Genomic DNA, 23,337 nt, shown 5'->3' with positions numbered 1-23,337 from the left:
TAGTGAAACTTATAACTGACGTTACATACCCATGATCCAGCCATAAAAAAACGTATTCAAACTAGCTAGAGGATTTTTTTTAAAAAATGATATTTGTACAATGTTTGCTTTGCTCAACAAGGATTTTCAAAATGTACAACCAGTCGCTTCAACAAATCAAGAAACGTATTGCACACAGCTGGATGAAGACTTACGTGGATAGGCTACTGAATACAGAAGTAGATAGAATGACCAATCACAAATGACTACTATCCAGCCAAACGCAATGCCCGTTATTGTGTTACCTAGCAACATAACCTAAACAAACCTGTGTAATTTTCTCTACATTTTGTGTGGTTAGTTCAGAAATGTTGTAACTAAGTGCCCTTGGTTAGTTAACTTGAGCGGGAAAAGTAGTTTTGTCATTTTCACCCTAACCAGGTAAGTTTCTGCCCTAACCTGTAACGTTAACTGACTGCATTTTCTTTACTAGCATTATCAGCGAATGAGATAGGTCTCTGCTAACAACACACATACTTGGCTAACGTCACAGTCAATGGCAGAGACCGACATTAGGCTAATTAGGTAGCTAGCTATCTAGGGTGCTCTACCATATCTGATGTTTGTTTGAAAACTCGACTAGCTAACGTTATCTACAGAAAGATGTTGATATACTGAGAACAAATATTGTTCCCGAAACAAGTTAGCTAGTATTTGAAGCATGATGTTAGCAAGCTAACGTTAGCTAACTAGCTAGGGTAGTAGTCCAATGCGGGGTTTTGAAAACACTGACTTTTTATTTTCAGGTTGTCAGGCTTCCTATAATGGCTGGAACAACCTTTTGCGATGTGTCTGAGCTTTGCAACATTCTTAATCAGTACACTCGCCTGTCCAGACTACCAAAGTTAAACTACCTCTGTTTGATTGGTAAGAGCCCAGTGGGGTCTGACTGTCATATTGGTTCAACACGATTTAAACAAATCCATTGTGTTGATAAACATAACTTATTTCTACGATTCAGTCTAACAATACAATCAAAGTTGCCTTTTATAAAAAGTGGACAAATGGTTGTGCTGTTTCCTCAGATGCTCGTGCTAAAGGACAGTACAATGCCAGCCATATCATCACTGCCAGAAATACAAAATAGGTATGAGTGTCAAATCAGTCATTAACACAGTACAAAACAGCTCATCCCACCTTAGGTTCAAAATACTCTGCTTCAATTAAGTTGCAATGTTCAATAGGGGCGGCAGGTTGGGCCAGTAACCGAAAGATAGAATCCCTGAGCTGACCATGTAAAATCTGTCGTTCTGCCCCTGATCAAGGCAGTTAACCCACTGTTCCCCAGTAGGCCATCATTGTAAATAAGAATTTGTTCTTAACTGACTTACTTGCCTTGTTAAATAAAAGTTCAATTTAATAAAATAGAAAATAGTTGAGATGGAATCTAAAGGCAAATTCATTATGCTTGTGGAGGTGGAGAGTATGAGGAATATTGTGGTTTATGACATGATGAATGAAAAATAATACTTTTTGTATGTGTTTGACTAGTTTCAATTAAGCTCTGTGTCAGGTTAAAGTAAATTAATCTCAACCGTTTTTAATTGAATAGAAACGGCTTGTCAATTTTATTTTTCCTTTATTTAACTAGGCAAGTCAGTTAAGAACAAATTCTTATTTTCAATGACAGCCTAGGGACAGTGGGTTAACTGCCTTGTTCAGGGGAAGAACCACAAATTTTTACCTCATCAACTCTGGGATTTGATCTTGCAACCTTTCGGTTACTAGTCCAACGATCTAACTACTAGGCTACCTGCCGCCCCAATGATTGACAATGATATTAAATCCATGATATCCCATCAGAGAGATATGTAAGAATGGTGTGTGTGTGTGTTAGGCTATGGAAGGCCCTGACAAAATCAAACCGCTATCCTGTCCAGATTCTGAAAGGAGGCTATCGGGTTCTCAGCCTTGCATCCTTTCTTTAAAACACAGAAAATCCTTTACACAATAAAGGTAACACCTCCATTGCTCCAAACATTTGCTTCATATTGTGAGAATCTGTTGAGAAATTGCTAAACACACTCAGGTGATAAGTCTTTCAAAGTTGTGATTTGCATAGATTGTTCTGCTGTCTGTTTCGTTCATGTGAATGTAGGAATTGGAGAGCTTGAGGCCTTATAAAGTAGAGCTCTTGCCAGGTCAACTCTACCTAGGCGATTACAAGCAGGCTATCAGTCCCCACGTCCTAAAAGACCTAAAACTGAGCGCACTTGTTAATGTCTCTGAAGACACTAGTCATGTGTGTGAGGACTCGTATTTACATGCCAAAGGAGCATGTCCTAAATAGTTGTTTAAATAAAATGTTTTTCTTTTGAAATTAGGTTGGGAAAAGGAAACCACACCATCCGTCACATTAATGTGGCAGATTCTGTGGAGACTGATGTACTCCAGTTTTGAGAGGATATGTGTTTTCATTGGTAGGCTGCATGTATTTTCTTCCACTTTTTATACTGAACAAAAATATAAACGCAACATGCAACAATTTCAAAGATTTTACTGAGTTACAGTTCTTTTAAGGAAATCAGTCAATTGAAATAAATTCATTAGACCTGATCTATGGATTTCACATTACTGGGCAGAGGCGCAGCCATGAGTGGGTAAGCCCACCCACTTGGGGGCCAGGCCCACCCACTGGAGAGCCAGGCCCAGCCAATTAGAATGAGTTTTTCTTAAGTGCTTTATTACATACAGAAATACTCCTCAGTTTCATCAGCTGTCCCGGTGGCTGGTCCCAGATGATCCTGCAGGTGAAGAAGCCGGATGTGGAGCTCCAGGGCTGGCGTGGTTACACATGGTCTGCGGTATGAGGCTGGTAGGACATACTGCCAAATTCTCTAAAACAACGTTGGAGGCGGTTTATGGTAGATAAATTAACATTAAATTATCTGGCAACAGCTCTGGTGGACATTCCTGCAGTCAGCATGCCAATTGCATGCTCCCTCAACTTGAGACATCTGTGGCACATTTTAGAGTGGCCTTTTATTGTCCCCAGCGCAAGGTGCACCTGTGTAGTGGTCATGCTGTTTAATCAGCTTCTTAATATGCCACACCTGTCAGGTGGATGGATTATCTTGGCAAAGGAGAAATGTAGTGATGTAAACAAATTTGTGCACAACATTTGAGAGAAATAAGCTTTTTGTGTGTTTGGAAAATTTCCAAGATCTTTTATTTCAGCTCATGAAACATGAGACCTTATTGTGTTGCAAATGTTCCCCATTTAGGATCTCGTCTCAACACTGGATCTGCAGTTGAGATTTTTTCAAGTCACAGAATAAGCCGCTGTAGTGCTGCAGCCATGGCTTTTCTTTTGCACCACTTGAAATATACATTAGGGGCAAGTTATATTTATATATTTTCCTGTCTTCTTTGGAATGTGTAGTAGAAATAGTGAAGTTCAGGCTGTTCCAGTTTCTGTTTTGGGAATCTGAAGAAATGTTGATTGGCTTAGTAATGATAATACTGCGTGTTTATAGTATAGGAAGGCCCTAAAAATGGTCAAAGACTCCAGCCACCCAAGTCATAAACTGTTCTCTCTGCTACCTCACGGCAATCAGTACCAGAGTGCCAAGTCTGGGACCAAAAGGCTCCTTAACAGCTTCTACCTCCAAGCCATAAGACTTCTGAACAGTTAATCAAATGGCTACCAGGACTATTTGCATCGACCCCCTTATTTTATTCTTATTTTTTTGCACTGACTCTCTTGCACAGGCTTGACATACACTCACAGGACTTTAACCACACACTCACACATACTACATTGACACTCCAACACACAGAACACACACACAGAGACACGCACATGCATATTGATGACACACACACACATTCACATGCTTTCACACATGCTGCTACTCTCTGTTTATTATCTATGCATAATCACTTTACCCCAACCTACATGTACATATTACCTCAACTAACTCGTAAGCTGCTGCATTTAGTAAGTGACACATTTTTCTGTTATTCTTGCCACACCATTATGATATTGATGGCAATTTTCTCACTGCAGGAGGCCTGGGAGCTTGTCCTACAATGTAAAACCAACATGAGGCCAAACTGAGGGTTTGTACAACAGCTGTCCGACTGGGAGCTGCACACACTGGGTAGACGAATGACTGATATTGCAGTGCCCTGCTATTAATATGGACAGTAGCTCATTTGAATTAGTCCAGACCTTAATGGCACCAGAGCCCTGTAATTCACTGGAACACTATTTACCCAATGAAAATTTTAAAAAGTACATGGATATTGTCATGAAGTTCCCTTCCTCCTTTATATTGACCTTCTTGGGTGGTTGATGACATTTGTATGCAATGAGCACCAATTTCTCACAAATATTTAAAGTATGGTCATAGTACACATACACAGACACATAAGTATGTGAGAACCATAGGCTTGCTGATCATCAGTTCATTGTAAGATATTCATTTTCCATATGTAATGCAATATTATTATTTCTGAAGACCCAGGCATTGGTGCAGCTAAAACAACTTATGTACATTGATACATTTGTCCTGCTGATATTCTGGAATCATAGTAATACATTTGTCCTGCTGATATTCTGGAATCATAGGTCCTGAGAATGCTGAATGACAACTTGTCAGGATTATGTAATCAATGTAATGATAAGGTCCAGTGGCACGCCCAGTGGTGTAAAGTACTTAAGTAAAAACACTTTAAAGTACTACTAAAGTTGTTTTGGGGGATATCTGTACTTTACGTTACTATTTATATTTTTGACAACTTTTACTTTACTACATTCCTAAATGAAATAATGTACTTTTTATTCCATTTCACTTTTACTTGAGTCCTTTTATATTAATGTGTCTTACTTTTACTTAAATTTGACAATTGGGTACTTTTTCCGCCACTGAGAACACCATGATCTTGCGGAGAAAATACGGTAATAACAGTCACCCAATCAGCTGTTCTATTGTTCGAAAGCTTTCATTGGCTCACGCGTGGGCGTTGAAAACTTCAAGAAATGAATCGGGACACGTCATTGGATAAACAGTTGGATGAGGTGTCCTCGAAGTGATAGGTCTTACAACTGTTGCACAGCTGACATTTATTCTTGCCTTTGCCCACATAGGAATAAAATGTTATTCAACCAAACTAGTTTGGCTGATTGCTTACAGGAGTGGGAGGGTCTGGAAAAGGACTTTCAACGGGTCCAGGTAAGGGGCATGTTTTAGAAAAGTATATTTCCTACAAACTTGCTGACTTCAAGTTATCGGTTCGCCAATTCGCTACAGCCAGTCGCCCATAAACAAGCTAATCCGCACAATGTGTGTTTACGACAGCTAGCTAGGTAGGAAACGTTGGCAGCAAATGCTCGCCAATCCAGAAACATGTATTTGTAGGCTAGCTAGCTGTGATTGTACATTTTACAATCCTGAACTGACTAACGTTAGCGAGTTACTTGAAATAGTAATCTAACGAAATGTCATGGGAATTATTAATGGCATTGGGTATTCGTAAACAAGCTGTCTACACTCAGTTTGCCACTGCTCTGGCAAACCGTCAACCTAGCTGGCTGGCTAGCTAGCACACCCAAGAAAGAATGCAAGAATGAAGGTTCTTCAGTCGGATAATTGTATGGACCACTCCAGACCAAAAACTTGTTGAAAGCCACTGCAGCAGAAATCTGTTTGAAAGCTGTTTTGATCATCTGATTTCATTTTTTAGGATATGTATTTTCTTTTATTAAATAAAAACTGGCACACAGGTTCTTATCACAGGATTACAGCAGTAGTTGGACAGGCATAACAATGTCGTAAACAGTTTTTTAAAAAATTGTACCTTGACATATAATTATTAATTTCCCAAAATACATTCAACAATCATACCACAGTACAATACTAAATTGAATACATGTAATATATCAGACTTTATACTCTGTGTGGTTCGAGGCCTGAATGCTGATTGGCGGACAGCTTTGGTATATCAGACCGTATACCACAGGTATGACAAAACATTTATTTTTACCGCTTTAATTACGTTGGTAACCAGATTATAATAGCAGTAAGGCACCTCGGGGGTTTGTGCCAATATACTACGGCTAAGGGCTGTGTCCAGGCACTCCGCGTTGTGTCATGCCTAAGATCAACCCTTAGCTGTGGTATATTGGCCATATACCACACTTCCTTGGGCCTTATTGCTTAAATATATCATATTAAATTCCACTATGATATCAAACACGTTCTGTATACAACCTGGTGATATTAGGCTGCTTCCAGAGTAACTGATTTCTACCTACAAAAGTTATTGCTATGAAATATATTTGGAACTATTTAACATTTCTAATAGAACTTATTACTGTAAATTGACAAACTCTTGAGAAGTTATAACATTGGAGGACATACAGATCAGTAGCTATCACTTTTCTTATTCTTTTTTAAAGGCCCAGTGCAGTCTGTGATTTTCCTCTGTTTTATATATTTCCACTATGAGGTTGGAATAATACTGTGAAATTACAACAATGATCTTTTAGTGTAAGAGCTGTTTGAAAAGACCACTTAAAATGTTAGCCTGTTGTGGTGGGAGGAAGTTTTGGCCTGCCAGGTGACATCACCAGGCGGTAAATTAGTTATAGACCAAGAGTTCCAAACCTCTTTGTCAATAAAAGTTTTCTGTTTTCTCCTCCATACTCAGATGATTCCCAGACAGTCCAAGCAAAATTCTTGCTAGAGAAATTGCTCTTTGCTAAGAAGCTACTTTTGTTTTCTTTTTGACCATTTTAATTAAAAACAATCACAGTAAGGTACTTAATTGTTATCCCGAAAGTTGTTGATATTGAGATAAAAAAGGCTGCATTGGAAGCCTCACAAGCAAGCAGTACAACTAGACCAACATTTTGAAATTGATTTCCATAATTTCCAAAGTGTGAGACCTAGGCCACATCCGGTTAAGTCTGTACAAATGTCAAGGTAGATTGTAACACTTAGCTTAAACAAAATGAATTGGCTCAGCACAAGCAAGCTTTAATACAGCTCTTATGGTCATTCTTAGGTTACGTGCAATGACAATAAGTGTCAGTGAAATATCCCATCATACAGTGCCTTGCGAAAGTATTCGGCCCCCTTGAACTTTGCGACCTTTTGCCACATTTCAGGCTTCAAACATAAAGATATAAAACTGTATTTTTTTGTGAAGAATCAACAACAAGTGGGACACAATCATGAAGTGGAATGACATTTATTGGATATTTCAAACTTTTTTAACAAATCAAAAACTGAAAAATTGGGCGTGCAAAATTATTCAGCCCCCTTAAGTTAATACTTTGTAGCGCCACCTTTTGCTGCGATTACAGCTGTAAGTCGCTTGGGGTATGTCTCTATCAGTTTTGCACATCGAGAGACTGACATTTTTTCCCATTCCTCCTTGCAAAACAGCTCGAGCTCAGTGAGGTTGGATGGAGAGCATTTGTGAACAGCAGTTTTCAGTTCTTTCCACAGATTCTCGATTGGATTCAGGTCTGGACTTTGACTTGGCCATTCTAACACCTGGATATGTTTATTTTTGAACCATTCCATTGTAGATTTTGCTTTATGTTTTGGATCATTGTCTTGATGGAAGACAAATCTCCGTCCCAGTCTCAGGTCTTTTGCAGACTCCATCAGGTTTTCTTCCAGAATGGTCCTGTATTTGGCTCCATCCATCTTCCCATCAATTTGAACCATCTTCCCTGTCCCTGCTGAAGAAAAGCAGGCCCAAACCATGATGCTGCCGCCACCATGTTTGACAGTGGGGATGGTGTGTTGCTTTTACGCCAAACATAACGTTTTGCATTGTTGCCAAAAAGTTCAATTTTGGTTTCATCTGACCAGAGCACCTTCTTCCACATGTTTGGTGTGTCTCCCAGGTGGCTTGTGGCAAACTTTAATCAACACTTTTTATGGATATCTTTAAGAAATGGCTTTCTTCTTGCCACTCTTCCATAAAGGCCAGATTTGTGCAATATATGACTGATTGTTGTCCTATGGACAGAGTCTCCCACCTCAGCTGTAGATCTCTGCAGTTCATCCAGAGTGATCATGGGCCTCTTGGCTGCATCTCTGATCAGTCTTCTCCTTGTATGAGCTGAAAGTTTAGAGGGACGGCCAGGTCTTGGTAGATTTGCAGTGGTCTGATACTCCTTCCATTTCAATATTATCACTTGCACAGTGCTCCTTGGGATGTTTAAAGCTTGGGAAATATTTTTGTATCCAAATCCGGCTTTAAACTTCTTCACAACAGTATCTTGGACCTGCCTGGTGTGTTCCTTGTTCTTCATGATGCTCTCTGCGCTTTTAACGGACCTCTGAGACTATCACAGTGCAGGTGCATTTATACGGAGACTTGATTAAACACAGGTGGATTGTATTTATCATCATTAGTCATTTAGGTCAACATTGGATCATTCAGAGATCCTCACTGAACTTCTGGAGAGAGTTTGCTGCACTGAAAGTAAAGGGGCTGAATAATTTTGCACGCCCAATTTTTCAGTTTTTGATTTGTTAAAAAAGTTTGAAATATCCAATAAATGTCGTTCCACTTCATGATTGTGTCCCACTTGTTGTTGATTCTTCACAAAAAAATACAGTTTTATATCTTTATGTTTGAAGCCTGAAATGTGGCAAAAGGTCGCAAAGTTCAAGGGGGCCGAATACTTTCGCAAGGCACTGTATCTAGTGCAACCACATTGCTGAGTGACCTGAGATGATAGTGTGCTGCATATGCACCATAGAGATGCAAAATTGTTCTTACCATCTCTATTTTCCTCTAGGAGACTCACCGTCTGTATAAACAGAAGCTTGAGGAGGTCTCCAAGCTACAAGACAGCTGTTCCAATGCCATAGCGCGACAGAGGAAGAAATTAAAAGAGCTCACAGTGTCGCTGGAAGAGTAAGTATCAAGCACAGTTGATGTAATAGGACACATGGAACCTCACATTTTTCAATTATCTAGTAATCACAGTGTAATAGACCTCACTGTAGTCATAATTCTCATAATTCTATTGGTCCGCTTTGTACTTATTACTAAATCATGTTGTCCTTTTCCTCTTTAGATGCAAAGAAACACCGAGTCCAGAGGAAATGAATGCAATAAATGGGATCCAGGGATCTATCAAGGACAGACCAAATGTTTTCTTTGAAATGGAGTCTTTCCTGCCAAAGAAGAATGGGTAAAACAAATATAGGCGTCTTTTGCATAGCAGTAGCTTCTCGCAGGCTACCGTCTCGGTATTAAGCTATCTACTACAACACGCCTTAAGCACATAGTGTGTAGTCCAAACTGTCAGTGTAAAACAGTTTAGCTTGATACGGGTTGGCTCTCTACTAGACAAGTGAGTTTGGCTCTCTATTAGAGAAGATTTGTAGACAATTATTTTCTTGATAAAATTCTCTCCCCTTTGCTGTACAGGTTATACCTCAGTCTCGTTCTTGGGAACGTGAATGTAACATTGCTCAACAAACACTCCAAGTAAGAGCTTTTCAGTAATTTAACAAATGTATTGCAATGTAATAATGAAGTCATAACATGACAATGAGAACTCATACTCAAACTGAACTCAAACTGTTGGCCTCTTGGTGAACATAACAGATGCTTTTTCTCTGTTCTCTCGCCACAAGATTTGCCTACAAAGATGAATATGAGAAATTCAAATTGGTCCTCACCGTCTTACTCCTCGTCTTCTCATTCACATGTCGCTTTGTATTTAGTTACAGGTGAGTAACCTCTCATATACCATTTTATTGACAATCCATATTTATTTAGAATTTTTATTTTACCTTTATTTAACTAGGCAAGTCAGTTAAGAACACATTCTTATTTTCAATGACGGCCTAGGAACAGTGGGTTAACTGCCTTGTTCAGGGGAAGAACGACAGATTTGTACCTTGTCAGCTCGGGGATTCGATCTTGCAACCTTTCAGTTACTAGTCCAACGCTCTAACCACTAGGCTACGATAAAATTAGCAACTCATTAAAAACATTCCACTATTGTATGTATTATTAGCTGTAATATATTGTTATTATGCAGTAATACCTATAAATTACATTTGCTCCTGTTTGTCTTTGACTCTGAACTCTGTGAACTTGGTGAACTAGTGTTTGTGGTTGTGTCTGTCTTTGTTTGGCAGAGCCTTAGACGCTCTCTTCAACTTCCTGCTGGTGTGGTACTACTGCACACTGACCATTCGGGAGAGTATCCTCATTAGCAATGGCTCCAGGTCAGTAGTCAGCACTTCATACTGCTGGTGTGTGTTTGCATTCAACTGAAGACACTGCACCACTGTGTGTTTGCGCTACAACAGTGGTCCAATGAAACAGCACCTTGTTTGTGTCAGCCTCATTACATGGAGGCATGTTGATGCTGCTTTGTCCCCTCAGCATATGCCATCTCTTGTGCGAAACATAAGGATACTTTGCCTGCACTATAGATTGACTTCTATACGATACTATTTTTCTTTGTCGTCTTCCGTATACCTACCTGCACAGTGTGTGATATAAAAATCCTCACAATTCAATTTTATTAGGATTTTTATGCTGTGAGGCTTTTTACATCACACACTGCAGTCCTGAATTGATACTAACTACTGTACTTTGATGTACAATCCTGCATGTACAATACACTTAGATTTATATCTCATATGTACTGTCCATTCTAGCTATTTATTCTCTGTGGCCTGTACATAGATCTTGGTGTGACTTGTTTGTTTGTTCCTTCAGGATCAAGGGTTGGTGGGTGTTTCATCACTATGTGTTCTGCTTCCTGTCCGGAGTGATGCTGACTTGGTAAGTGCTCCCCAATGTTCTACATCTGCAATATGATATCACTCTAACTATGGCTGGGCGTGTGATCAAATTAAGCACGAGGGAGACACTGAACACTGCAGCCCCAGAGGCCTGGAGTTTTAGTAAGTTACCATGTTACCATTTTTATTACCATATTTATGAGTGCACAAGACAAGAAGAACAGATTAGGTAGCTTGTTGACCTTTAACCCAAATGCATTTTATTTATTTTTTTACCTCTGATTGGCTAGAATGGAATTTGCACCATAGTACTTATCTAACTGCCCTATCCGTCCTACAGGCCGGAAGGCATACTCTACCAGATGTTCAGGAATCAGTTTCTCACCTACTGCTTGTACCAAAGTAAGACACAACTGTAATATCTTTAAGTGCGAGATAGAATGACTATGGAGTAAATCACATACAGTTGTTTTTAATATGAAGCTATCATTATTGAAAACAAATGGCACCATTCAACTTTTGAATAGGCATTTCAATTAATTCACCTTTGAAATGGGATTGACCTGAAACCTGGGACGAAATAGAACAGTGTCAATATTAATACAGTACACTTCTGTTGTGTTTGTGCAAAATAGGTTTTGTCCAGTTTCTCCAGTACTACTACCAGAGTGGCTGTCTGTACAGACTTCGAGCCCTGGGAGAGAGTCACAACATGGACTTGACAGTTGGTGAGTGAGAAGTCACATATTGTTGTGTGTCATCATGACTACTCACTGATCACGTGTTTTAAGAGTAACATGACCAAAATTACAAAAACGCATCCTCCTCCATCACTCCTCATTGACCTGATATCATCATCAACACATAGTGTAGTTTGCAGCTGTATCGTACATGTTTACTGGTATTGTATAGTACATGGTTATTATATGTGCATTCCAAATACACTATATATACAAAAGTATGTGGACACCCCTTCAAATTAGTTTGACACTCGTTGCTGACAGGTGTATAAAATCGAGCACACAGCCATGCAATCTCCATAGAGTAACATTGGCAGTAGAATGGCATTAATGAAGAGCTCAGTGATTTTCAACGTGGCACCGTCGTAGAATACCACCTTTTCAACATGTCAGTTCGTCAAATTTCTGCCCTGGTAGAGCTGCTCCGGTCAACTAAGTGCTGTTATTGTGATGTGGAAACGTCTAGGAGCAACAACAGGTCAGCCGTGAAGTGGTAGGCCACACAAGCTCACAGAACTGGGCGCGAGTAGTGAAGCGCGTAGCGCGTAAAAACCGCCTGTTGTCAGTTACAACGCTACTTCCAAATTGCCTCTGGAAGCAACATCAGCACAAGAAATGTTCGTCTGGAGCTTCTTGAAATGGGTTTCCATGGCCAAGCAGCCGCACACAAGCCTAAGATCACCATGCACAATGCCAAGAGTCAGCTAGAGTGGTGTAAAGCTCACCGCCATTGGACACTGGATCAGTGGGAACCCAATGCATAGTGCCAACTGTAAAGTTTGGTGGATGAGGAATAATGGTCCAGGGCTATTAGTTCCAGTGAGGGTAAATCTTAAGACTACAACATATAATGACAATCTAGATGATTCTGGGCTTCCAACTTTGTGGCAACAGTTTGGTGAAGGCCCTTTCCTGTTTCAGCATGACAATGCCCCCGTGGACAAAGCGAGGTCCATACAGAAATGGTTTGTCAAGATCAGTGTGGAAGAACTTGACTGGCCTGCACAGAGCCCTGACCTCAACCCTATCTAAGACCGTTGGAATGAATTGGAACGCTGACTGCGAGCCAGGCCTAATCGCCCATCATCATTGCCCTACCTCACTAATCCTCTTATGTATGATTGGAAGCAATGTTTCAACATCTAGTCTTCCAAGAAGAGTGGAGGCTGTTACAGCAGCAAAGGGGGACCACCTCCATATTAATGCCCATGATTTGGGAATGAGCAGTTCAATGAGCAGGTGTCTACATACTTTGGTCATGTAGTGTATTTAGTGACATAAACAAACATTCCACCACCTCAGAGGGTTTCCAGTCGTGGATGTGGCGAGGCCTGACCTTCCTTCTGCCCTTCCTGTTCTTTGGTCATGTGAGTATCAGCAGGGGGGGGGGTTATTGAAAGTACCAAAGTTATTTCTGGATATTGTTGTTTCTGCAGTTGTATGTATTGATTTTAGAGAAAGAGTGACACCACTATGTTCTGTGTGTTTGTAGTTCTGGCAGCTTTACAATGGCCTAACACTGTTCAGGATGGCCCAGCTCCCAGAGTGTAAAGAGTGGCAAGTCAGTGCATTTCACAGATGCTCTTTTCATTTCACAGAGAAATGAATGAAATTTATATTAATATATATTTTGTTGACTGTCAAATTTAAAGTGAACATTTGCAACAGACTTCCTAACCTGTCCTCCCTCCCCACCCTACAGGTCTTCATGTGTGGCTGCTCCTACCTTGTGTTGTTCATGGGGAACTTCTCCACCACACTTGGAGTAGTCTACCATAAGTACATCCACAACCAAGACAAGTCCAAGAGCCTATAAGACTTGAAGAGAAAGATAACTAGATATTGTTATGAACCCAACGATTTATTCAAAAGAATATGTGCAAAAGGTGTTTTATACTAATATGCTTTTTATGTCTATTTTATGCGTTTGTCTTGTAAACGTGTACTTTTTTCTGTTGTACCATTTTATCTAATGTGTTTCGTTTTGAGTAGAAATGTTGAACCACATTGTTCTTTGTTTTTCTGAGAAATGCAGCTTGTCACTTTCAGCATTGTATTATTTAATTGTGTGTGAGATTACCTGAATAGGTTGGAGATATTATAGTGGAAGAGAATTACATGCCTTGCACTGACTGTCACCAAACTGTCTACATGTTCAGCTGTGTCAAAAGAGAGCTCATTGCAATAATAAGCCACTGACTGAGTCTGTGCTTTGTTCATTAAATGTCTCATCAGGAGACTATGCCATGTGTCTTACCACTGATATGTTAGGGATATGTTGACAATTTTACTTTCTTCTTCTTGGCTGATACTATTTTGAAGATGGATAGTCTTCTTCTCGATGGTTTGATAGGATGGTTGATACCAAAGTGAGTTCTATTTAATTCAATTATCGGACCTTTCAGGAACATAGCGTTATCACATTTCACTATAGCCCAAAGGCCAGCAGATGGCGATATCGAGTCGTTTCATCTTACCATCCAAAGGGAATGTGTGCAGCCGGCTATACATTCGTATCCCCTGTGAACTGGTTCGTAAATCAAATATTCTTCATTCAGGCTGTGAAGGAGTCTGTTTTTCAACTTTAAATTGATTAAATGGCGAGAAGGTGAAAAAAACTGAAAATATGCATACTTTCTTTATGAAGCCGTTTTCCACCACCATGCTAGAGTGGCTAATGCTAGTCCCGGATGTTGCGTAACGCGTTCAGCCAATCAGGTTGTATCAGTACATTTTTTTCATATTTGGTCTGAGTTTCAAAATTACATGTATTATATTTGTTGCCATGAACTCATTTACAGAACATTATTCATAGTTTTAATAAGAAAGATTAAACATTTATGCAGTGAAGTTATGAAGTAAAAATTAGATTAAGAGTAAAATACATGTATTTTTCACCCCAGATGCAACATGCAATTAATGTAATGATAGTTTTGTTTAGAGGTTTATTAAATTATATGTTCATAAATAATAGTCAAATAGTCAAATAATATCAATAAAACAAATTGGATCTTATAAGGGAATTTTATCTGATAATGTATAACAAAATGGAAGGCAGCACACTTCAAACACATTTATTTTCTAAAGCCCTTTTGACTTCAACAAGTGTTTTACAGATGTTCAGCCTAAAACACATAATGAATAGTGTGCATGTTTTTTGGAATTCAATGTATGTGGGTGTAATGGTAAGGGGCATGGCAGTCGGACATCATTCTAGGGCACGCCAGGTAGTCAGCAGCACAGCCAGGGCCTTTGCGACGTCCCTACCCCATTAAAGTTTAAATAAAAAAATATTAAGGTAAGGGCAGAGAAGTCCCAAGGATCCCAGATAGCACTGACCGTGAAAAAAACAACTACTGCAACCTTATTGGCTGAACGCATTACATAACATCCAGGACTAGCATTAGCCACATGGTGATGGAAAATAGTGTTTCATCCCTTACAAAAAAGATTTCTGTTTTGAAACTGCGGTAGACAGTGGTATTTTAGACGCAGTTATTGCAGAATAACTGCATTGTACTGCAGTTGAACTGCAGTTATATTGCAAAATTACTACAGTGAAAAAAAAACGTATTTTGGACACAGTGTTTGCAGCATAATGCAGTTATTGTCACGCTCTGACCATAGAGAGCCCTTGGATCTCTTTGGTGTTTAGGTCAGAGCGTGACTAGGGGGGTGTTCTAGTCATTCTATTTCTATGTTGGTGGGTTGTATGGTTCCCAATTAGAGGCAGCTGGTAATCGTTACCTCTAATTGGGGATCATATTTAGGAAGCCCTTTCTCCCACCTGCTTTGTGGGACCACTGATGTCACGTTTTTGTTGTTGAGTTATTGGTTTTTGTTTGAAGTTTTCACCATAATATAGATGTGGAACTCTACACACACTGCGCCTTGGGCCGTCCATTACAACAACCGTGACAGAATATCCCACCACGAAAGGACCAAGCAGCTTGGACCTGGGAAGAGATGATGGGAGGTTGCGAGACCCTTCCTTGGCGGGAGTCGCAGAGTAATTGGGAAGGACAGCAACGACACCGGGGGCCGCGGCCACAGAAACCACAAGATTTCTGGGGGGGGGCACATGGAGTGGCCGGCTGAGCAGCGGAGAGTGCCAGACCCCGAATGGGAGTCGCTGGAGGAGTGCAATGAGGGATACCGGAGAGAACAGTTAGTGAGGAGTATGCTGCAGCGCAGGCGTGCTGAAGAGCCAGAGACCGTCAGGGAGGTGATGGAGAAGTTGGGAGAGCGAGAGGAGAGAGCTGTTGTGCAGGTGTGTTCTGCTCAACATTCGACATAAAGAGCCTGTCAGCAGTCTGGTGAAGTCTGTGCCGGCTCCACGCATCTGGCCTCCAGTGCGCCTCCCCAGTTTGGTACGTCCTGTGCCAGCTCCCCGCACCCTCCCTGAAGTGCGTGTCACCAGTCCGGTGCCACCTGTGCCGGCTCCACGCACCAGGCCTCCAGTGCGCCTCCCCAGTCCCGCTCCTAGGCCGGAGCCTTCTTCTGCGCCGGTGCCCAGTCCAGGCACGGCGTCCAGTCCCGCTCCAGGGCAGGAGCCTTCCTCTGCGCCGGTGCCCAGTCCAGGCACGGTGTCCCACCCAGCTCCATGGCCGGAGCTCTCTTCTGCGCCGGTGCCCACGCTGCGCCTTGGTCCGTCCATTACAACAACCGTGACAGTTATACTGCACTCTGACTGCAATCTTTTTTTTTAAAGGAGAAAAAAAGTATGCATATTTCCCCTGTTTTTTTCCGCGTTCTTGCCAGCCTGAATGGAGAATGTTTTATGTATGAACTGGTTCAAGGGGGATAGGAGTGTATAGCTGGCTGCACACATTCCCTTTGAATGGTAAGATGAAATTACTCATTATCGCCATCTGCAGGCCTTTAGCACCATGTACATAAATGTGAAGCTCATCTGGAGTTACCACAGCCACAAAGTCACAAACCTTGGTCTCAGAGATAAAACGTTATATTTGAAAATAATCTGTGTTATTCCATTTAGTATAATATGTTACTTTATGTACGGTTATATTACATTTACTAGAGGTATCATAGTAAAAAAATTATCTGGGACACAAGTATGATATGTTACAATATTGTATGGAGAGTAGGTTGCTTAAGTCAAATTGAACCTTTATTTAACTAGGCAAGTCAGTTAAGAACAAGTTCTTATTTACAATGACGGCCTAGCAAAAGGCCTCTTGCGGATTAAAAAAAACAAAACAGGGTTGTTGGCTGGGGTGAAGGGGTGTGTGTATATTAAGCAAAACTCTAGCAACCAAAATGTTTAGCCTGGTCTCAGAGCAAATGTATTATATTTAAAATATGTAACTTATTATATTCCAATATGTAACTTTTTGGGAGACCAGACCAAATTCACATAGAAATGTGAGTTATAGATCTGTCGATTACTTGAAAGACGCGGTAGATCTGTTCTATATGCTTCCCATTAAGTTTCATTTAGCGTCTTTTGGTTTTGTAAACCAGCTTCAAACAACTGAAAATATAATATTTTTGGTTATGGAAAATCTATTTCACAGCGGTTTAGATGGTAAAATTATTTCCTACACTATACTTGCTTGTTTTGTCAAATAAATGGAAATTAGGCAAACTATTTGAATTTTTGCAACCAGGAAATAACGAAGCGATTTCTGCATATTGCACAAACAAAAATCCTTGCCACTTCATTTAGTATGATATGTTAATTTATCTTACATTACATTGATTAGACGTAACATAGTAAACGTAAACCTAGGACATTCAAATTAGTATGATATATTAAGTTTGGTAAAGCAAAAATAAATGTCTAGCAACAAAGGTTGTGTGTTCTAATCTCATCATGAACAACTTTAGCATTTGAGCTAATTCGCAACTTTGTAACTACACTGAACAAAAATATAAACCTTCTAAAAGGGTTAATCCTATGTTTCATGAGCTGAAATAAAATATTCCAGATATGTTCCATATGCACAAAAATAGTATTTGTCTCACATTTTGTGCACACATTTGTTTACATCACTGTTAGTGAGCATTTATCCTTTGCCAAGATAATCCACCCACCTGACAGGCATAACAAGAAGCTGATTAAACAGCATTATCACTACACAGGTGCACCTTGTGCTGAGGAAAATAAAAGGCCACTCTAAAATGTGCAGTTTTGTCACATAACACAATGCCACAGTTGTTTCAAGTTGAGGGAGCATGCAATTGGCATACTGACTGCAGGAATGTCCACCAGAGCTGTTGCTAGAGAATTGAAAGTAAAAAAATGTACCAACCGTTTTAGAAAATTTGGCAGTACGTCCAACCGGCCTCACAACCACAGTCCACGTGTAACTACGCCAGTCCAGGACCTCCGCATCCGGCGTCTTCACCTGTGGGATCATCTGAGACCAGCCACCCGGACAGCTGATGAAACTGTGGGTTTGCACAACCCTGGAAGCTGAAAGCTGAACATGTCCCAGTTCTTCCATTGCCTGCATACTCACCAGACAAGACACCCATTGAGCATGTTTGGGATGCTTTGGATTGATGTGTACAACAGCGTGTTCCAGTTCCCGCCAATATCCAGGAACTTCACGCAGCCATTGAAGAGGAGTGGGACAACATTCCACAGGCTACAATCAACACCCGGATCAACTCTATGCAAAGGAGATGTGTGGTGCTGACTGGTTTTCTGATCCACAACCCTACTTAAAAAAAAAAAAAAGACCAACAGATGCATATCTGTATTCCCAGTCGTGAAATCCATAGATTAGGGCTATATTAACTTTTGTTAGACTTCAGTGCGGATTTTAACATTATAAATCATAGTCTGTTGCTGGAAAAACGTATGTGTTACGGCTTTACACCCCCTGCTATATTGTGGATAAAGAGTTACCTAACAGAACACAGAGTGTGTAATTTAATGGAACCCTCTCCAACAAAATCCAGGTAGAATCAGGAATTCCCAAGGGTAGCTGCCTCTTAATTTTTTCAAAAACTAAAAGCATTGTATTTGGGACAAATCACTAAACCTCAACTAAATCTTGTAATGAATAATGTGGAAATTGAGCAAGTTGAGGAGACTTAACTGCTTGGAGTAACCCTAGATTGTAAATTGTCATGGTCAAAACATATTGATACAACCGTAGCTAGGATGGGGAGAAGTCTGTCTATAATAAAGCATTGCTCTGCATTCTTAACAGCACTATCAACAAGGCAGGTCCTACAGGCCCTAGTTTTGTCACACCTGGACTACTGTTCAGTCATGTGGTCAGGTGCCACAAAGAGGGACTTAGGAAAATTGCAATTGGCTCAGAACAGGGAAGCACAGCTGGCTCTTGGCTGTACGCAGCGAGCTAACATTAATAATATGCACGTCAATCTCTCCTGGCTCAAAGTGGAGGAGAGATTGACTTCATCACTACTTGCATTTGTGAGAGGTATTGACATGTTGAATGCACGAGCTGTCTGTTTGAACTACTGGCACACTGCTAGGACACCCATGTATACCCTACAAGACATGCCACCAGAAGTCTCTTCACTGTCCCCAAGTCCAATACAGACTATGGGAGGCGCACAGTACTACATAGAGTCATGGCTACATGTTACTCTATTCCACATCAAGTAACTCATGCAGCAGTAAAATTTGATTTGAAAAAATGATAAAAATACACCTTATGGAACAACAGGGACTGTGAAGCAACACAAACATAGGCACAGACACATGCATACAAACACATGTGTACGTGTGTATAGGGCATACGTTATCATGTGTTTTGTGTTGTAGATATGTGGTAGTAGAGTAGGAAATAGCTGATAGGCATCAGCTAAGAGAAGATCATGGGGATCCATAATAAATGCAAATACAAACTCAGTAAAATATTTGAAATTGTTGCATGTTGTGTTTATATTTTTGTTCAGTGTACTTACTACTTTTTATCTACTTTGCAACTACTTAGCATGTTAGCTAACCCTTCCCCTAACTCTAACCCTTTAATCTAACTCCTAACCTTAACCTAATCGTATCCCCTGACAGTCAGCCCAGCCAGTCGTGGAAAAAATACCCAATTGTCATACTTGAGTAAAAGTAATTTTTATTTTTTCTATTTTACGGATAGCCAGGGGCACACCCAAACACTCAGACATAATTTACAAACAAAGCATTTGTGTTTAGTGAATCTGCCAGATCAGGTAGTTGGGATGACCCGGGATGACCCGGGATGTTATCTTGATAAGTGTGTGAATTGGACAATTTTCCTGTCCTGCTAAGCATTTAAAAATGTAACAAGTACTATAATGAAACAGCAGGGACCAGGTCTCGAACCCTCGACCTTCTAGCCCGAGGTCCGGTGCGCTATCGACTGTGCCGCAAAAGCATGCTCGTGCGGCAGGGTCGATTTCCGCACTCATAAACCCAGGCTCGTTACAGTACTTTTGGGTGTCAGGGAAAATGTATGGAGTAAAAAGGAAGATGACCACGGATGGCGGTGAGATATGCCAACATGCCGTGGATTTCTATTCTGTCCCTCTATATGGCGGAGGATGGTTGTTACATGGACTTCCTCAATTGGGCCCTGAGCAGAGAGCTGCTTTGGACTCTGACATTACTCTTCAGGAGCTTTCCATTTCAGTTATGCAGCTCTCATCAGGCCGAGCCCCTGGCGTTGATGGTTTACCATCTAAATTGAATAACTTTTGGGGGCCTATTGGGGGGATTTTTTTATGAAGTGCGGTGTGAATCTTTCAATGAGGGTTCTCTTCCTGTATCCTGTCAACATGCTGTGCTTTCATTGTTGCCCCCCCCCCCCCCCCCCCCCCCCCCAACAAATGGCATCCTGTGTGCAGAATATCAAATTATATTGAAGTGATTCTCAAACGGGTTGAAATGAATATCTGGGGCTGTTATCTGGACCAGTCTTACTGTGTACCTGACCACTCTATTGTTGATAACTTATTTCTAATAAGAGATGTTTTTGACATTTGTAAACTGTCTGATGTGAATGTGGCTTTTCTTTCTTTGGATCAGGAGAAGGCTTTTGACCGTGTGGATCACCAGTACTTTTTCAAAACAATGAAAAGCCTTTGGGTTTGGGGATGTTTTTTTGTCTTGGATGAGTTTACTGTATGCTGGGGCCTCATGTATCGTGAAGGTGGGGGTGTGGTTTGAGCTGCCCCATCCCTGTCCAGAGGGGTATCAGGCTGGAATGCCCAAATTCAGGACAGTTATATTGTCTGACAATTGAACCAATGCTTTGTTTTTTAAGAGCGAGGCTTACTGGTTTCTCTGAGCCAGGGGTTATGAAGGGACCTACGATAGCACTGTCTGTGTATGCAGATGGTGACAGTTTTTATTACAGGGGGTGAGGATGTTAAGGTTCTCTCAAACGCTATGAAGGTGTATGAGGGGGCCTCCTCAGCTAGAGTTAATTGGGAAAAGAGTGAATCACTGTGGGCAGGTCAGCTTCAGATAGGGTTCGCTCCACGGTTACCAGGGGGGCTCCAGTGGGGCAGAGTTGGGATGAAGACTTTGTTTTTTTTCCTAGGCTCTGATGTATTTCAGAAAAATAACTGGGAGGGTGTAGTGGAGAAGGTGTGTGCCAGATCGTCTAGGTGGAAATGGGAGCTACCCCAGCTGTCTTATAGGTGAAGGGTTCTGCTAGCCAATAACCTAGCCGCCTCTACCTTGTGGCACAGACTAATGATTTTACAGCCACCACAAAAGCTTCAGAGGACACTTGTCAATTTCTTCTTGTCTGGACAACATTGGATTAAAGTTGCTGCCCTGTACCTGCCACTGCACAAGGGTGGGCAAGGCCTGGTGGACATTTCTTCTAGGATCATGGCTTTCCGGCTTCAAGCAGCCCAGAGACTGTTGTACAGTGACGGTTCTAGCTGGGTCGATACAGTCTACACGATGAGGAGAGCGGGCTGTTTGGGCATAGACAAGCCCCTTTTCCTCTTAAAACTAGAGGGGGGTGATTTGTCTGGCCTGACTCCATTCTATGAGTCTGTTATGCAGGCTTGGAGAGTGTCCGATATGTCCCGTAAGGCTGGCACGCCACCAGGGATGTGGCTTTTTGAAGAGCCTCTGATCCAGTCCCATGCTGTGGGTTCAGCCAGCCTATGTTCATGCATGTTAGGTGTGGGGCGTACCAAGCTGGGTCATCTGATGCGGAGCAGGAGCAGAGCGTTGGAGGAGCTGGGAGAAAGAGCGGGAATCCGATTATCTCACCTACTGAGGAAGGTCGTAGCTGAGGTCTGATGTTCCTTGCCAGTACTTCATCGGCAGTATGTGACTGATACTTCCAACTCTGATCGGTGGACGGAGGGACTGGATTATGTGTTCCCTGCGCTGAATGTTAGTGCTGCGGCGAGGGCATTAGAGGAGGAAGTGGGGATGCTGCTTTCCTTCCATACCCCGGAGCTGGGAGGTGGGAAAGAAGGCCATGTACATAATGTGTAAAAGTGTCCCGTGCTTCTTCCCAGGAAGGGGTAAAATGGAGGAGGTGAGCGGGTGTGTTTGTCACAACTTCCGCCGAAGACGGCTCCTCTCCTTGTTCGGGTGGCGTTCGGTGGTCGACGTCACCGGCTTTCTAGCCATCGCCGCTCCATTTTTCATGTATCCATTTGTATTGTCTTGTTCCCTGCACACCTGGTTTTCATTCCCCAATCAATCTACATGTATTTATTCCTCTGTTCCTCATCATGTCTTTGTGGAAGATTGTTTGTGATATAATTCATGTCTTACCTTTGACAAGCTTCTTCTGTTGGCACTCCAAAATGTCCCATAAACATCACAAATGGTATTTTTGTTCGATTAATTCCGTCGATATACACTGCTCAAAAAAATAAAGGGAACACAAACAACACAATGTAACTCCAAGTCAATCACACTTCTGTGAAATCAAACTGTCCACTTCGGAAGCAACACTGATTGACAATACATTTCACATGCTGTTGTGCAAATGGCAGACAAAAGGTGGAAATTATAGGCAATTAGCAAGACACCCCCAATAAAGGAGTGGTTCTTCAGGTGGTGACCACAGACCACTTCTCAGTTCCAATGCTTCCTGGCTGATGTTTTGGTCATTTTTGAATGCTGGCGGTGATTTCACTCTAGTGGTAGCATGAGACGGAGTCTACAACCCACACAAGTGGCTCAGGTAGTGCAGCTCATCCAGGATGACACATCAATGCGAGCTGTGGCAAGAAGGTTTGCTGTGTCTGTCAGCGTAGTGTCCAGAGCATGGAGGCGCTACCAGGAGACAGGCCAGTACATCAGGAGACGTGGAGGAGGCCGTAGGAGGGCAACAACCCAGCAGCAGGACCGCTACCTCCGCCTTTGTGCAAGGAGGAGCACTACCAGAGCCCTGCAAAATTACCTCCAGCAGGCCACAAATGTGCATGTGTCTGCTCAAACGGTCCGAAACAGACTCCATGAGGGTGGTATGAGGGCCCGACTTCCACAGGTGGGGGTTGTGCTTACAGCCCAACACCGTGCAGGACGTTTTTCATTTGCCAGAGAACACCAAGATTGGCAAATTCGCCACTGGCGCCCTGTGCTCTTCACAGATGAAAGCAGGTTCACACTGAGCACATGTGACAGTCAGGAGATGCCATGGAGAACGTTCTGCTGCCTGCAACATCCTCCAGCATGAGCGGTTTTGCGGTGGGTCAGTCATGGTGTGGGGTGGCATTTCTTTGGGGGGCCGCACAGCCCTCCATGTGTTCACCAGAGGTAGCCTGACTGCCATTAGGTACCGAGATGAGATCCTCAGACCCCTTGTTAGACCATATGTTGGTGCGGTTGGCCCTGGGTTCCTCCTAATGCAAGACAA

The 23,337-nt window shown here is 41.7% G+C and overlaps 2 protein-coding genes and 1 long non-coding RNA gene across 7 annotated transcripts in view; 2 read left to right on the top strand and 1 right to left on the bottom strand.

The window, feature by feature from the left end:
- The window catches only part of prr11 (proline rich 11), a 5,480-nt gene extending 5,297 nt beyond the window's left edge, over positions 1–183 (bottom strand). For all 4 annotated transcript variants that reach the window (XM_036989953.1, XM_036989954.1, XM_021617871.2 and 1 more), the window contains exon 1: positions 30–183. In XM_036989953.1, coding sequence (XP_036845848.1) covers positions 30–44 — 15 coding nt within the window. In that variant the 5' untranslated portion in view covers positions 45–183. The remainder of the gene's footprint in view (positions 1–29) is intronic.
- A 12-nt stretch (positions 184–195) lies between these two features.
- Positions 196–2,733, top strand: LOC110533545. Its single transcript, XR_005053604.1, has 3 exons — positions 196–420; positions 786–906; positions 1,065–2,733. It is a non-coding gene; the product is annotated as an uncharacterized LOC110533545 (long non-coding RNA).
- Positions 2,734–3,868: 1,135 nt separating this feature from the next.
- tmem120a (transmembrane protein 120A) lies at positions 3,869–13,717 on the top strand. 2 transcript variants are annotated; one of them, XM_021617870.2, is made up of 13 exons: positions 3,869–4,101; positions 5,132–5,216; positions 8,807–8,925; positions 9,089–9,205; positions 9,445–9,504; positions 9,654–9,749; positions 10,164–10,253; positions 10,753–10,818; positions 11,119–11,180; positions 11,414–11,506; positions 12,821–12,885; positions 13,011–13,079; positions 13,221–13,717. In XM_021617870.2, the coding sequence occupies exons 2-13, from the start codon at positions 5,139–5,141 to the stop codon at positions 13,332–13,334; spliced, it is 1,029 nt and encodes a 342-aa protein (XP_021473545.2). In that variant the 5' UTR covers positions 3,869–4,101; positions 5,132–5,138; the 3' UTR covers positions 13,335–13,717. The 2 variants fall into 2 exon arrangements, with proteins under 2 accessions (XP_021473545.2, XP_021473544.2); XM_021617869.2 differs by lacking the exon at positions 3,869–4,101 and having other exon boundaries at positions 4,863–5,216.
- Positions 13,718–23,337: the final 9,620 nt, after the last annotated feature.

This window comes from Oncorhynchus mykiss, chromosome 10, assembly GCF_013265735.2.
Source record: "Oncorhynchus mykiss isolate Arlee chromosome 10, USDA_OmykA_1.1, whole genome shotgun sequence".
Taxonomy (NCBI): domain Eukaryota; kingdom Metazoa; phylum Chordata; class Actinopteri; order Salmoniformes; family Salmonidae; genus Oncorhynchus; species Oncorhynchus mykiss.
This window is presented reverse-complemented; position numbering and strand designations above follow the sequence as displayed.

Bases quoted from the DNA above. Each gene is read 5' to 3' on its own strand.
- tmem120a (XM_021617869.2), top strand. From the start codon at position 5,058: ATGAGGTGTCCTCGAAGTGATAGGTCTTACAACTGTTGCACAGCTGAC. The intron at 10,254-10,752 runs GTCAGTAGTCAG...TTGTTCCTTCAG, and splicing joins CTCATTAGCAATGGCTCCAG to GATCAAGGGTTGGTGGGTGT. The intron at 12,886-13,010 runs GTGAGTATCAGC...GTGTGTTTGTAG, and splicing joins CCTTCCTGTTCTTTGGTCAT to TTCTGGCAGCTTTACAATGG.